The following is a 15,084-nucleotide window of genomic DNA, read 5'->3' as shown; positions in this document are numbered from 1 at the left end:
TACCAAAGTCACGTGTATTTCACAGAACATCACATAGACTATTCCTCAAGTACATAGAGGGAATTATAGTCACATGATTAAAGAGAGTGTTAATAAGTGATTGCTTTCCATCATTAACTATTGGGTATAATTGAATATTTTCTTTTTCCAAATGTTAGGTGATAATTTTTATATTAGCTACCATTAAGGAACTTCTGAGCATTATTAAAATCTCCATGCTGTACGATAAATTGATTTAACCTCCATTATGATATTTGGAAGCAAAAATCATGCCCAATGAGTCCCCAGAAAGAAAGAGAAGGTCACATTTACTGACGATCTGATAATGCAGGCCTTTACAGAGTGATTTTAGGCTGTGGGATTTATTTGTTTACATATGTAGGTAGGAGGTAGTTAGGTAGTTCGTAGGTGCTAGAGTTTGAACTTGGGGCCTTCTACATGCTAAGTGCTCTACCACTGAGCTATATCCTCAGCTTTTAATTTTGATCTCTGTTTGTGAAAACTTTTTACTTATACTGAAGTATAAAAATAGCCAGGGAACATGCTTTTTTAATATTGCTAAAATTGCACTAACACTCCTAATTATCCATTAATATCTGTGTTAACATAACTGCTACCAATAGAAAAAATATATATATAATAGCAGGAAATTAATACCAAGCTAAATTTCATTTAATTGGTATGACCATTTAGAATAAATGAGAGAATTGATTGTTTTTTATATTTACTATTTTCAAAATAATTATATTTAACTTTTTGTATTACAGTGATTTTTTTGTAACAACTTTGTTGAAAATGCAATTCATACCATGTAATTCATCTAGTTAAATTGTGCAATCCAATGATTTTATTTTAGAACATTCTCAGAGTTTTTAAAACATCACCAACAGTCAATTTTAGAACATTTTTATCACCCCCAAAAGAATCCCCATGCCCATTAGCAGTCACTCTGTTTCTCCTCCACCATCCCATGCAAACTTACATCTACCTTCAGTCCCTATGGATTTTCCTATTATAAATAAAATCATACAGTATGTAATCTTTGGGGACTGATTTCTTTTGGCTGCCATAATGTTTCCTAAGTTCATCCATATTATAGCATGTTTCAATATCTCATTCCTTTTTATGACTAAATAATATTTCATGTTATGGATATTCCACCTTTTATTTATCCATTCATCATTTGGTGGGCATTTGAGTTGTTTCTTCTTTTGGCTGTTATGAGTAATGCTGCTACAAAAACTCATGTACAAGTTTTTGTGTCGTTGAAGAAATGCCTATTTGTCTATTTTTTTGTCTGCTGTTTTTGCTTATGCTTTGGGTGAAATATTTCAGAAACCATTGCCTAACTTATAGCCATGAGGATTTACTATCATATTTTCTTATAAAAGTTTTACCTTTTGAGGTCATAAAATTTGGTCTTTGGTACATTTGGAGTTAAATTTTGTATTTACTATGCAGTATGATTTGTGTATAGATATTAGTTTTTAACAGCACCATCTGTTGGTAAGAGTATTCTTTCCCCATGGAATTGTTTTGGCAACTTGTCTAAAATACATTGATAATAAATGTGAGAACTTACAGATGATATTTTTAACACTACTGTGAAATTAATTTTCTAGAATAAATATATATATATATATATTGTTGTTGTTTTAGGTTACTATTCGAGCTTCATTTGGACCTCTTCAGCCAAGACCATCAAGTACACCATCCAATTGTGCTCCAAGTACTTCTTCTCTTCAGGTCTTACCTCCAAAGTCTAAAAGCACAACTGCTAAAAATCTCACAAAATCTAATGCAAGTAAATCTAAGACAAGTAAGCCTAATGCAGCTGCCTCTGCTGCAAGTAAACCCAACACAAGTAAACAGAGTGGAGTTACAACTAAAAGCAAAGCCAAACACTCTTACAAGCAGAAGAGACAACGCAACAGAAAAAATAAAATCAGCATAGCTTTGAAAAACTTAAGGTACTTTTTATCTTTATTAGTCCTGTTAAAAATACTAATTTAATTTTAAATATTAAAAGTTCATTTTAATATAATTTACTATATCACAGAACCCTCTTGCACATTTACATGATAATCACTTATCTGGCATAAAGGCAAGTGAATGTAAAAAGTAGACCTTTTTATTACCATTTACATGATAAAAGATAGACTTTTTACGTTTGCTGAGCAAAATTCAAATTACTGTGTTTATTCCATATTTTTAATCTTGTGATAGTTGAATCAGCTAATTTGATCCATTTCATTCCATGGAAATATTAACTGGTGTTTGACTTTTTTTTTTTTTTTTTAGAAATAGAGAGAATTTTAATATTTATGGTTTTTTTTAGTTTTTGGTGGACACAACATCTTTGTTTGTATGTGGTGCTAAGGATCGAACCCAGGCCACACGCATGCCAGGCGAGCGCGCTACCGCTTGAGCCACATCCCCAGCCCGGTGTTTGACTTTTTAAAAAAAATTTTGTTAGTTATTGATGGACCTTTAGTTATTTGTTTGTTTATATGTGGTGCTGAGAATCGAACCCAGTGCCTCACCCATGCTAGGCAAGCTCTCTACCACTAAGCCACAACCCCAGCCCCTGATGTTTGACTTTTTGCACTTGTTCTAACTTATTGTTTCAAAGTATATTTTCAAATTTTAAGTTTCTATTTAAGGATATTAATTTAAACATCTTGTCTTTAATTAATGAATTCTTTGTATACACATATATTTTAGTTGATGATGGATCTTTTTTTAATGGGGTTCTGAGAATTGAACCCAGTGCCTCAATCATGGTAAGCAAGCACACTCTACCACTGAGCTACAACCCCAGCCCCTCAATTAATGAATTCTTTTTAAAAATTTTTTATTTGTTCTAATTAGTTATACATGACAGTAGAAGACATTTTGACACATCATACATAAATGGAATATAACCTCCTTTTTTAATTAATCAATTCTTAATAAGACATTGCATTATTGTTTTTGTTTTACAATATGTTTTTATCATTTTTTTCCCTTTGCCTTCATAAGGTGTCGTCGGGGAATTCACAAGTGCATTGAATGTCATTCCAAAATAAAGGACTTTGCAAGCCACTTTTCTATATATATCCACTGTAATTTTTGCAAATACAACACTAACTGTAACAAAGCCTTTATAAATCATATGATGAGGTAAGTTAAATATGTAAATTGTTGATCAAAATTGTCATTCAGGGATGGGGGTTTAGTTCAGCAGTAGAACCCTTGCTTAGCATGTTGCCAGGCCCCGAGTTCATCCCAAGCACCTAAATAATAATAATAATTAAAATATCCATTCAAGAAGTTGATTTTTTAAAAACAAAGTTCCCATATTAGAAGCAAGTTTGTCTTATCAAGGAGCTAAAAGTCTAACATAAGGGAACTTCAAGGATGTTCCTTGCACTGTTTCAGTACAGTAACTGATCAAAATACTAGGAAAGAAATTGTAAGAACAGTTAGACTAATGAAATAAGAATGGCTTTATTAGGGAAATGTGTTTTGCTATGGGAATTTTTTTTTCTTCTCAGTAAAAAAGTGGTTATTTTCAAATACAAAATTTTGATTTAATTTAGTTAAACTTGGTACTGGGTATTGAACCCTAGGCAACTTTACTATTTAGCTTCATCCTCAGCCCTTTTTACTTTTGAGTCAGGGTCTCACTAAGTTACTTAGGGTCTCGTTGACTTATTCAGGCTGGCCTCAAATCAGGAATTCTCCTGCCTCAGCCTCTTTAGTCACTGGGATTATAGGTGTGAGCCACTACACCCAGCTTAAATATAAAATTTTAAATGTCTTCAATATATTTATCAAATAAACACATGTAACTACACGAATTACCCTCTTCAAATGATCACTTTGAGAGGCTCCAGGTTTTTCAGTAATGCTAAGAATATTATTTACTTTTTCTTTTGGCCTGCTACTCTACCTGCCTCCCTCTCTTTCCCTCTCTTTTTCTCTCTTCTTTTCCCTCTTCCACTCTTCCCTTATCCATTTATCCATTCCTTTCTCTAGCCATCCATCTATGTTTAAATTCATTCAGTGAAATATGAAATAAGAAGCTATAAGAATACTCCATTCATACTATTGCTATTAGAATTCTGTTTTCAACATTTATTTTTTAATTGTAGATGGACACAATACCTTTATTTTATTTTTATTTGGTGCTGAGGATCAAATCCAGTGCCTCACGCATGCTAGGCGAGTGCTCTATCTTTAAATCACAACCCCAGCCCTGGAATTCTTTTTCATATATTGATTCAGCTGCCATAATTTGTGTACCTACTGTGTACTCCATGCTAGAAGAAAGACTTCAGAGTTCATTTTACTTTCATTTGGACTTATTTTGTAGGGACTTATTCCTTTAGGATGGACTTTTTTAAATAGCCAAAAAAATTCAGATATAAATATTGAGGTAGTTCTATTTCAGTTAGTAAAAAGATATAACCAATAAAAGTAGTTTTATCGAAGATTGTAACAAGGTCTATTTGTTGCTTTCTGGTCCTAGTAGGCTACCCCAGGTATGAAGGGTTTTCCCTCACTTTTTGATGACTTCAGCATTTCCCACCCCACCTCCATAACGTTCAGCCTGACCTCAGGATACTTTGACTTCTTTGTGCTAGCATTTCACGTCCACTTCTAACTTCTTTCGCGTCCACTTCCCTTTCTTACCACAGTCTCATTTTATCTTATTGTACACAATATTGATTTCAAATTCTCATTACATTACTTTTAGGGTCTTGATCACTGTTTCTATTCCAGCAGCATCAATCCAATTTTTTAGTCAACCTCACCAAGCCTTAAGGGTCATCTGTTTTGAATGGTGCTTTGTTTTTTGTCCTAGAATCCTTTTACATCTTCAGTCATGCTTAGTCTTGCTGTTCTTGAATCTTTTATCCTTTTTGAAGTATCTGTGCTTGCTTCTAGTCTATCGAGCCACTTGTTTCAGCTGTGAATTAATGATCTTTAATTTGGTCTTTTAAAAATATCTGTTTTATCAGCATCAGTTGTCTAAATACTTTTCATGACCTTAAGAATTTTATTCTATTTTCTCAGTTATTAATCTTGCCTACAGATTACTCAGAGGTCATTGCTTTTGATTTTCCCAAGATTAACTTTTTCCTACCTCAAATTTTTTCCTTCATCCATAGTTTAATCTCAGAAAATAGACATGATCCACTTTTATAATCATCTATATTTCCTCCACAACTTTATTCAGCTGTTTTGGGCATTCATTTAATTTCTTTCTACACATATCTTCTGCCTATAAGAGTTCTTGGATTTTGGGGTTTGTTTTTTGCTTTGTAGGATGAGGGTGATTTGTTTTTATTTTGTGTATTTGCTTATCTTTCTTTTACAATCAGCATTTACAAAGAATATTTTTTACTAGCTTATTTGTCATTTTTTACTCTTTGTAATATGAGTATTATCCCTACCTATAGCTAAAGTTACTCCTTTAAAAGGTAGTTTAAACTTTTAAACTAGGTGGCCAGGTGTGGTGGCACATGCTTATCAATCTCAGTGGTCGGGGAGGCTGAGGCAGGAGGAGTGTGAGTTCAAAGCCAACCTCACAACTTACCAAGGCCCTAAGCAACTCAGTGAGACCTTATCTCTAAATAAAATATTAAAAAGGGCTGGAGATGTGGCTCAGTAGTTAAATGCCCCTGGATTTAATCTCCGGTATTAAAAAAAAAAAATTATCAGTCATGTCCCAATACTAAATATGCTCACTAGTTTTCATTCTTACCCCTCTGTGACTTCTTTAGAGTATTTGATAATTTTGACTAATCACTTTGATTTTGGGACCAGGGATGGAACCCAGGGCCTTGAACATGCTAATCAAGTGCTGTACCACTGAGTTACACCCTCTGTCCCTAATCACTCACGTTTGAAACTCAATTTCTGTTAAACTGTCACTACTTTAACCACTCTCAGTGTTTTCTCTTTTACCTTTCAACTGTAAATCCTCCCAATTTCAATGATGAGTTTACTGAGACCTAGTTCTTCATTTCTGTTTGATATTAAGTCAAACATTATTGTATGTCTAGGATTCAAACCACCTTCATCCCAATACCCTTTATACTCAGTCTGCTTCAGGGTATTATTTGCATAAATGTGAAGCAACAGCTGGAAATAATTCACTGTCCCAAGTTTCTGAAGCTGGTGAGGTTTTCTTGCTCTGCCACCATATATTGTGGCTTCCTGAGAATCTACCTTCTGCAGTTTATCACTCTACCTTCCCACTACCTCAGTGGTTTTACACCCTTACCTCAGTTGTTCTAAATAGAGCCCCAGCCAGCCTTTTCCTCAGTATGCTGCTGGGAACAATGTTGATCTCACTCTGTGCCAAACACATGACTGCCCTAATGGTACATTAACTCTGCCCCTCATTTATAAAGGATTAAATTGGAAAATATTTTTGATGTTTCTTAAACCTATGTGTGTTAGAATTCTGTGACTATGACAGAATACCTAAGATAAACAACTTATAAGGAAGAAAATTTTATTTTGGCCCAGGGTTTCAGAGGTTTCAGTCCATGGTCAGATGGCTTTGTTTTTAGGACAGGGGCAAGGCAGTGCATTATGGTGGGGAGCACAAACTGGGGCAAAGCCCTCACTATGTGGTGGCATGGAAATGAAAAGAAAGAGTCTGATGTCCCATAGACTTCTAGAGCACATAAAGACTTCACCACTTCACAGTAGTACCACAGGCTGATGATCAATGCTTTAGCATGTGGGCTTTGGAGAACATTTAAGTTCTAAACCCTGACACCATGTGTCATTTCATTCTTCTTTTCCCATTTTCCATAGAAGCCCCAAAATATCTCATAGGACCTCTAGTCCCATTCTGTCCCTTATCATTCTCAATAGGCCACAGGCTCCCAAATTCCAGTGAGCCCCAAACCTGCACTGTCATTCCACACATTAAACTCTTATTTATCATTAGCCTTATATAGAACTGAAAGATTCCAGTTCTCTCTAAAGGCCTTATGGGTCCCTTTCATATTTCCTACTTTAGTAGCACTATGCTTTCTTGCCTCATACCTCACTGTAATTGGCATACCCTTACTCCTACCTGGTATAAACTTTTTCTCATAGGACTAAGTTCTCTATAAGGTCAAGTACCTTTATTCCCAAACCATAACCAAGTATATTCTCAGAAGAAAGGCCCCCAGATTATTAATCTTTTTCACAAGATAGTTTCTCCATATTCAACATCTAAAGTGAATTTCCTATTCTTAGTTATTTCCTGGAATGCCCCTCTCCTTCCCTCAGTTCACCTTCTGTGAAGTGTCTGATCATTGACACTCAACAGGGATAATTTCTCTTGAGTTCTGTAATATTTCATTATTCTGTTTCATGTGTGTCTATATTATCTTGTGAGAGAAGCTCTTTATATTTACCATGGTACCTATTCTGAGAGTATTTTCTTGAGATTGTAAAGATTCTTTCATTAAAGAATGAAAATAGGTTTAATGTTTAATGTCAGATTCTTTCCCCATGCATGCATAGTTTGCTGGTGGTGGTTACCTTATGTTTGAGGGTAGCTATTGCCATGGCATGTTTACTCATTTGTATCTGTTAGTGCAAAATACAGTCAGTGCTTCTCAAACTTTAACTTGCATAGGAATCAGCTAGAAAATGCATTAAAATCAATTTCTGGGCTCCACTGCCAGAGATTAATTTGTTAGATTTATGGTGAGGGAGAGCTGAGATAACTGCATTTCTCATAAGATCTCAGGTGATGCTGATGCTGCTGGTCCATGGACCACACTTTTAGTGTTGCTGCACTAGGCTAGTTTCTAACAGGAAAGCTTTCCTTGTGAGTTAAAAGGCGGGGGTATAAAAACTATTACCATTGTCTACAAAGTTTAGATTGTTGTTGTTTTTTGGTTCTTTGCATAGGAGAAGCATTCTTTTAACTCACAAGTTCCACTTCCTTAAATTTACTTTCTTTAAAAGTTCTCCTAGTAATCCAGGCATGGTGGCAGCACATGCTTGTAATCCCAGGACTCAGGAGGCTGAAGCAGGAGGATCTCAAGTTCAAGGCCAGCCTGGGCAACTAAGTGAGATCCTGTCTCAAAATATTTAAAAAATTTAAAACAAACTGGGGATGTAGCTCAGTGGTAATGTACCCCTTTCTTCAATCCCCAGTACCGCAAAAAATAAAAAATTTACTTCTAGTATCATTAGGACTATTTGCCCTCCCCCAATGTTTTAAGATTAGAAAATAAATAATTATTATTCATAGCAATTTCTATTATAGCAAAATACATTAGTAGCAAATAACTTTTTAATTGTTTTTACTCTTAATAATTGAAAGAATTAATTTGATGCTGTTTGCATTTTTAACTCTTTGAGTATTTTTTTTATAGTGGTGAAGTACTGAACATCTTAAGAATGTTCTCAGGGAAATATGTCATTAGAAAATATACTACAGGTAAAATGGAATGTAAGATAAAAATATTGAATTAAACAGAAATGACTGTCTTAGTCCATTTGGGCCAAATACTATAGACTGGGTGGCTTTTTTAAACAACAGAAATTTATTTCTCATAGTTCTGGAGGCTGGGAAGCCCACAATCAAGGTGCCAGCAGATAACAGGTTTCTGGTGAGGGCCCATTCCTGATAGCATTTTGTTACTGCATCATCACCTGGTGAAAGGGGCAAGCCAGAGTCTTTCTAAGGTCTCTCTTACAAGGGCATTAGTCTCATTCATAAGAATTCTGCTCTCCACTCAAAGGCTCTACCTCCTAATAGCATCACAATGGGGGTTAGGTTTTAACATATGAATTTGGGGGGAGGGACAATAATTCAGATCATAGCAGTGATCAACAGAATCTTATCATTTAATAATGATCTTTTATTCAAAATTGAAAAATTAAGAAAAGAATTGAAATGTGGTCATGTAATTAATATAACTTTTTATATAATAAAAGTTTTTAAAAATCTTGTTTGTGTTTTATCTCTCCAGTTCTCATAGCAACCACCCAAGTAAACGGTTTTATATTTTCAAGAAGCATTCAGGAATTCTCAGGTAACTGGTTGATCTTTTTCCATTCTTTTACTGAAAAATTATAGTAACTTTTAAAAACGTAATAGTTGGGTACCTGATTTGAAACTCTCAGTGATTGTTACTGGACATGATACAATTCTGTTCACTATATTCTTTGATCATAGTGAGGGATGGCCTGTCATCTCTGACTGAACTTTGGTTCAATGGTGCCAGGCATTGAGATCAAATCTTCATGCATTTGCATTGTAAAACAAAAAATAAGGCTAATAATATTTGAATAGAAATGAGTTCATTAAAACATTGTAATAGTTAAAATTAATATATAGCTTTCAAATTCTTAGTTTTTCTTTATGAAATAAAAGTACATAGCTTGCTTACTGTACAGAAAGAATTACTGATTAATATTTCTAAATGATAATTAACTTTAGTTATATCGCAAATACTTAGAAGCTGCTAAGCATTGTGGGTTTTTCAGTTTTCTAATTCCTTTTCCATCCATCTTTCCTTGTTTGTTTTGCTCATATTGAATAGTGCGTGGCATGTAATAGGCATTCAGAAAATATTTGTTAAAGAAGTTAATGTACATATTAAAAACAACGTGGATGATGTTGAACCAACAACTCATAAATAGAGGGAAATTTGATTCAATTTTTAAAACATAGTCATGCTATTTTAAATCATTACTCAATTCAGTGACTTGGGGGAAAAAAGTAAAATAAGTGTTACCTTTACTGAATATTTTTAAAGAATGAAAATAGGTTTAATGTTGAAGATGAGATTTTAATTTGATTTTCACTTTGTTGACAAGCTCACTTGTGTGCTTGGTTTCTAAATTAACTGTATGATTTTAAAGATCTAAGATGCTTTTTTCCTAACTTGGGTGGTTCTCAATTTTAAAAAGAAAATTGGTCATTTTTTTATATATGGTACTTAGTATGTTTATAGTTCTATAGAATAATATTTTTGTAATTACTATTTTATTAAAATGAATTCTTTATTTTTTAATTATTTGTTGTACATCCGCCACATATACAACAGAATATATCAGATCCTATACAAATTATAGTGATAAAGAAGGCAGCCAGCTTGGTACCTCTCTTCAAGGAATGTACAATTTATTGGAGGGATATAAATGTATGAACAAAAATAACTACAATAATATAAGGAGGTTTGTAATAAGTACAATCAAAGCAACTGATTTCAAAGGAGAGAGATGTTTTCTACTTCTAAGAGGCACAGGGGCATTCTAGTTGGAAGAAATATCATGAATAAAAGTTTGCATAATGGGAAACAGAAAGCATACAGTACACATTCAGACATTCACAGTGGATAACTTGTAGTGTATTTTGGGAAAAACACAAAGTTTATATAATGTGGTATTAAAATCAATGTCTGCAGGAATATTTTTTTATTTTATTTATCTTTATTTTTATTTATTTATTTTTATGTGGTGCTGAAGATCAAACTCAGTGCCTCACACGTGCCAGGCAAGTGCTCTGCCACTGAGCCACAGCTTCAGCCCATGGGAGAATGGTTTTGAGCTTAGATCCAGAGTTTAGAATTGTTTAAAACGATTCCAAGTCATTTATACTTAATTTTAATTTGGAGAACATTGGGGAAACCACTATTGTTTTGAGTAGAATCAAGGGTTCCAAAGGAAGACTGTGATTGGGTATATAAGGTAAGTTGTAGTTGCATGAGGCATAGACTGATAAAGGTTATTGTGGTAGTTAAAACTGATTTAATGATGACCTAGGTAGTGAAGTGTTATCACATCATATTTAATATCATGAGCTCTGGAATCAAAGGGTTCAGTTTCAAATCTCATGCTGGCCTTGGTAGTTAAGTAAACTTGATCCTGTCCTCTATAGAAAAGTGCTAATGACAGCGCCTGCTTCTCTGGGTTGTTAGAAGATATAAATCAGCTGATATATCTAAAACCCTCAACCTGCCCAATAAATTGTTACTGTTCTAGGTGTTTGAAATATTGAATGTTTTAAGGAAAAGATAACTACTGGTTTGTATCAGTGTCAGGGAAGTGGCACCATAAGAGAGAACAAACAGGAAGGATGATTTGGGGGAGGAAAGCACACAATTTCAATTTTACAAAGATAATATGTGATTCATCTGAGTAAGAGCTAGGTATAAAAACAGACTATTAAGACTAGAACTTCAGGGGAGAATGAATCTAAGGGATGTTACTGGGTTTTTTTTTTCACAATATCTTTATTTTTTTTATTTTTACGTGGTGCTGAGAATCGAACCCAGTGCCTCACACATGCTAGGTGAGCGTGCTACCATTTGAGCCACATCCGCAGCTCTGTTACCATTTTTTTAAATTTATTTATTTTTATGTGGTTCTGAGAATCGAACCCAGTGCCTCACATGTACTAGGCTAGCACTCTAGCACTCAGCCACAACCCCAACCCATATGTTACTGTTTTTTATTCCTATATAGGAAGGATATTCCAATTCAAAGTATCTGATGAACTTGAAAAATATATTTATGCTTTGTTAATAAACTGATAATAATTACATTAAGGAATTTATTTTTAAATCCTCACATTTTCTTTTTTAAATATTTTTAGTTGCCAATGGATGTTTATTTTACTTATTTACACATGGTGCTGAGAATTGAACCCAGTGCCTCACATATTCCAGGCAAGCAGTCTACCACTGAGCTACAATCCTAGCCCATCTCACATTTCCTTTCTAATTTTGTCTTAAATTAGACACAAGATTATAGGCTGCATAGACTGTACCCTATTTCTTCACTAATTGTGTCTGTGATACCTAGTAGTACAATGTGCAGAGGAAGTCCTCGGCAAATGTATATTTCATATTACAGAATTTGAAAATGATAATCTTGGTACATAAAATAAAAAGTTATATTATGTGGAGCAGTAATCATTGAACTTGTGTATTGATTTCTATACAAGATAAGAGTCTCTCTTACCATCTAATTCTTTTTTCCGTAGGGGCATTACTCTTGTGTGCCTTAAGTGTGATTTCCTAACTGATTCTTCTGGCTTAGACCGTATGGCTAAACACTTAAGTCAACGTAAAACTCATACTTGCCAAGTTGTAATAGAGAATGGTATGTATATATAATAGTGTTACTTTGAATTTTAGATATTTCATCTAGTACTTTTGATCAGCCACAGTATGGACTTTCAGGTATTACAAATTAATTTATTCTTCATATATGCTGTTTTAAATGTAAAACTCTTCTTCTGGTTACAGTTTCCGAAAGTACCTCAACTTCTGAACCCACTTCTGAGTAAGTTTAATTTTAATTCAGTGCATTTTACTTTGATGGATTTTAGCACTGTTGCAATTTTAAAATGTATAATTAATAGAAATGAAAAATATTAAAGTATTTTGTTTTTGTTTTTGTTTTTAAAGCGGCTTGTTGAAATAGATTCCTGCTCTATGGAGCTCGTGCAACCTGGTGCAAGACAAGTTGGAATTTCCTAAGTTCAAAGTTCTGAAGTGTTTTCTTACACAAAGGCAGTTTCCTAAGTTCAAAGTTCTGAAGTGTTTTCTCACATGAAGGTGGTTAAACAAAGTTCATGACATTCAGCTCTTTTCAGCTTTCAGATGGCACTAGATTCTTATTCCACCTTATCTTTGTGTCAGGTTAACATGTCTTAACGTGTTTTTTTTCCTCTAGTTGACTTTCTCCAAAAATAACTTTTGTTGCTATGATCTTTTCTTGCTTTGCTTAAAATAATTTGTGTTTTTTTCTCCTGTACTTGCCTTCTGAATATTACATTCCAAATGACATGGCTGTTCATCTTTTTTGTCTGTTTTGTCTGCTTTCTTAATTTCTTATAAGTCTTACATTTTTAGGTCAGATAGATGTTTTTTCCCTCATTCTTTGTCTGTCATTGTTCTATTTTTTGTCCTATTTTTCAGATGCAGAAGCAACACAGAAATTTCAAAAAATGTCCAGTGTACTCCTGGACAGTGTCCCCCTTCGATGGACACAACTGATGCCTGTTCTGTCTTTCCAAGGAATGTGAATTATTTGACTGTGAGACTTCTTCTAGTTTGTGGCCTTAAGGAATCAGATCTTGGGGAGAGTCCCTTCCTACCTGACTGGCCTCCCATAATGCTGATGCTGATTTGGCCAGAGATGACCTCAAGGCCCACCAAATTGAGCACAACTCCCCACTGGGGGCTTTCGTTCTTGATCTTAAGCTTATGGGTTGATTCTAACCAAGAAAAGCCCATCAAATCAGTGCTTCAACATCCAAGTTGAAGTCGAATCATTTTGGCTGCTGCCCTTTAATCTTCCTATAGCATGCATGCAGTCTAAAGAAAATGAAATTTCTGTTGTATAGAGAACCAAGATTACTTTTATGTTTTTGGAAAAGAGAACTTTAAATTTACAGTTCCAAAGTAACAACTATTCACATTGTCATTTAAAGTTTTATCCAGTATTAATCCTAGGAGTTTTCAGCAATACTAATATTTAGATTTTTTAATTTAAATTTTTTTCATTAAATTTTAGTAGCTTGATGTTATGTTGTTCTTCATCAAGTTTATTGATGTCCGTTTTGTTATGTCTATTTTTGTACTCTTCTCTTTAAAGCTTTTGTTTTGTGTTTGTTTTGTTTTTGTTAAGAACTCCAATAATTTTCTTTATAATTCTCCACAGATTTCATGTGGCTACCTACTGGTAGCTTCTTAATTTTGATACTTGTTCAGCTCATTAGACATTATTACATGCTCTATCTTGGGACTTTCATTAACATCTTAGGGATTGTGAGTTCAAAGACATAAAGAATTGGCAAAAACTCCTCTTTCAGACCTTAAAACAAATTTTAAAGTTACATTTCTGATTATCTAATACATAATATCTTCTTAGCCATTAATGTAATTCCTTTGGATAAAGATAATATATTCAAAAATATTGGGACCAAAAAATGCACTTGTTTCTTGCCCATATATATATATATAGATGTATATTTTTTTTAATTTGGTGTTTGTTTATTTTGGTTACATTGAATATAGATTTGCTGAACAGTTTTGATGTTACTTATTTTTTTAATAAAATTTGTATTGTTAAAGGGCCTTGAGAATTGTTTTCTAATAAATAACTTCATATAAAACTGTAGATTGTATCATATAAGTAACTAGAAAGATTGCTTTGATTCTCACATGAAAGCCTGATTGCTTGGCCTACAGATCAAGAACATTATCTATTGAATGCATCTTGCACTTTTTCTCCCAGCATATTTAGAAGCTCACTGTTTATATTTTATTAAGTAATTTCTTGAACATTTTTCCTGCATTATTGGGAATTAAACTCAAAGGCACTCTGCCACTGAGCCACATTCCCAGCCCTTTTTATTTTTTACAATGAGACTGGGTCTTGCTGAGTTGTCAAGGCTGGCCTTGAACTTGTTATCTTTCTGCCTTAACCTCCCAAGTATCTGGGATTACTGGGGTGCACTACTACACCAGGCTTCTTTCTTGAACTTTAAAACCTAGCAAAAGCCCGCTTTGTGATCTTATTAAACATAAAGGTGGACAAGCTCTGAAGTCATTTGACTCAATCATGAGTGTTTTTTTCCTTAAACTCCAAAATCAAAACTTCATGAATGTATTTTGAAACTATGAATCATTTTCCAAAATTTTTAGAAGTGGTTTGTTTCATAGTAGTGAACTTCATGATACTCTGGTCTTTTATTTTCATACCTATCTCTAGGATATTTTGTCAATTTCCACTTTTCTACTCAATTTTTTAAAACCTTTAAATTGTGATAAAATATATGTAATATAAAGTTTGCCACTTTAATGATTCATAAGTATACAAGTTTAGTGGAATTAATGATGCTCATTTTTAAAAAATTTTAAACGTTCACCCAGAAATAATTTATTTGCATTTTAAAGATAGGTTCTCTTTTTATTTATGTGTAGGTTCTCTGCCAACAGTTCAGAAACATGAAACACCACATGCTATAAGCAGTACATTAGGTACAGGGATACAGCTTTATGTTCTTCCATAGAATTCTATTTCTTATATATCAGGGTATTTTCTTAAAAATATAAT

General features: G+C 33.7%; 1 protein-coding gene across 4 annotated transcripts in view; it reads left to right on the top strand.

The window, feature by feature from the left end:
• The window catches only part of Znf280c (zinc finger protein 280C), a 59,100-nt gene extending 44,998 nt beyond the window's left edge, over window positions 1-14,102 (top strand). For all 4 annotated transcript variants that reach the window (XM_071606285.1, XM_071606284.1, XM_071606286.1 and 1 more), the window contains 6 exons: window positions 1,660-1,970; window positions 3,022-3,162; window positions 8,982-9,044; window positions 12,002-12,120; window positions 12,267-12,303; window positions 12,429-14,102. In XM_071606285.1, the coding sequence (XP_071462386.1) occupies window positions 1,660-1,970; window positions 3,022-3,162; window positions 8,982-9,044; window positions 12,002-12,120; window positions 12,267-12,303; window positions 12,429-12,444 (687 nt within the window). In that variant the 3' untranslated portion in view covers window positions 12,445-14,102. The remainder of the gene's footprint in view (window positions 1-1,659; window positions 1,971-3,021; window positions 3,163-8,981; window positions 9,045-12,001; window positions 12,121-12,266; window positions 12,304-12,428) is intronic.
• The last annotated feature ends 982 nt before the right edge of the window (window positions 14,103-15,084 follow it).

The sequence above is a fragment of the Marmota flaviventris genome, chromosome X, assembly GCF_047511675.1.
Source record: "Marmota flaviventris isolate mMarFla1 chromosome X, mMarFla1.hap1, whole genome shotgun sequence".
In the NCBI taxonomy this organism is placed as follows: Eukaryota; Metazoa; Chordata; class Mammalia; order Rodentia; family Sciuridae; genus Marmota; species Marmota flaviventris.
This window is presented reverse-complemented; position numbering and strand designations above follow the sequence as displayed.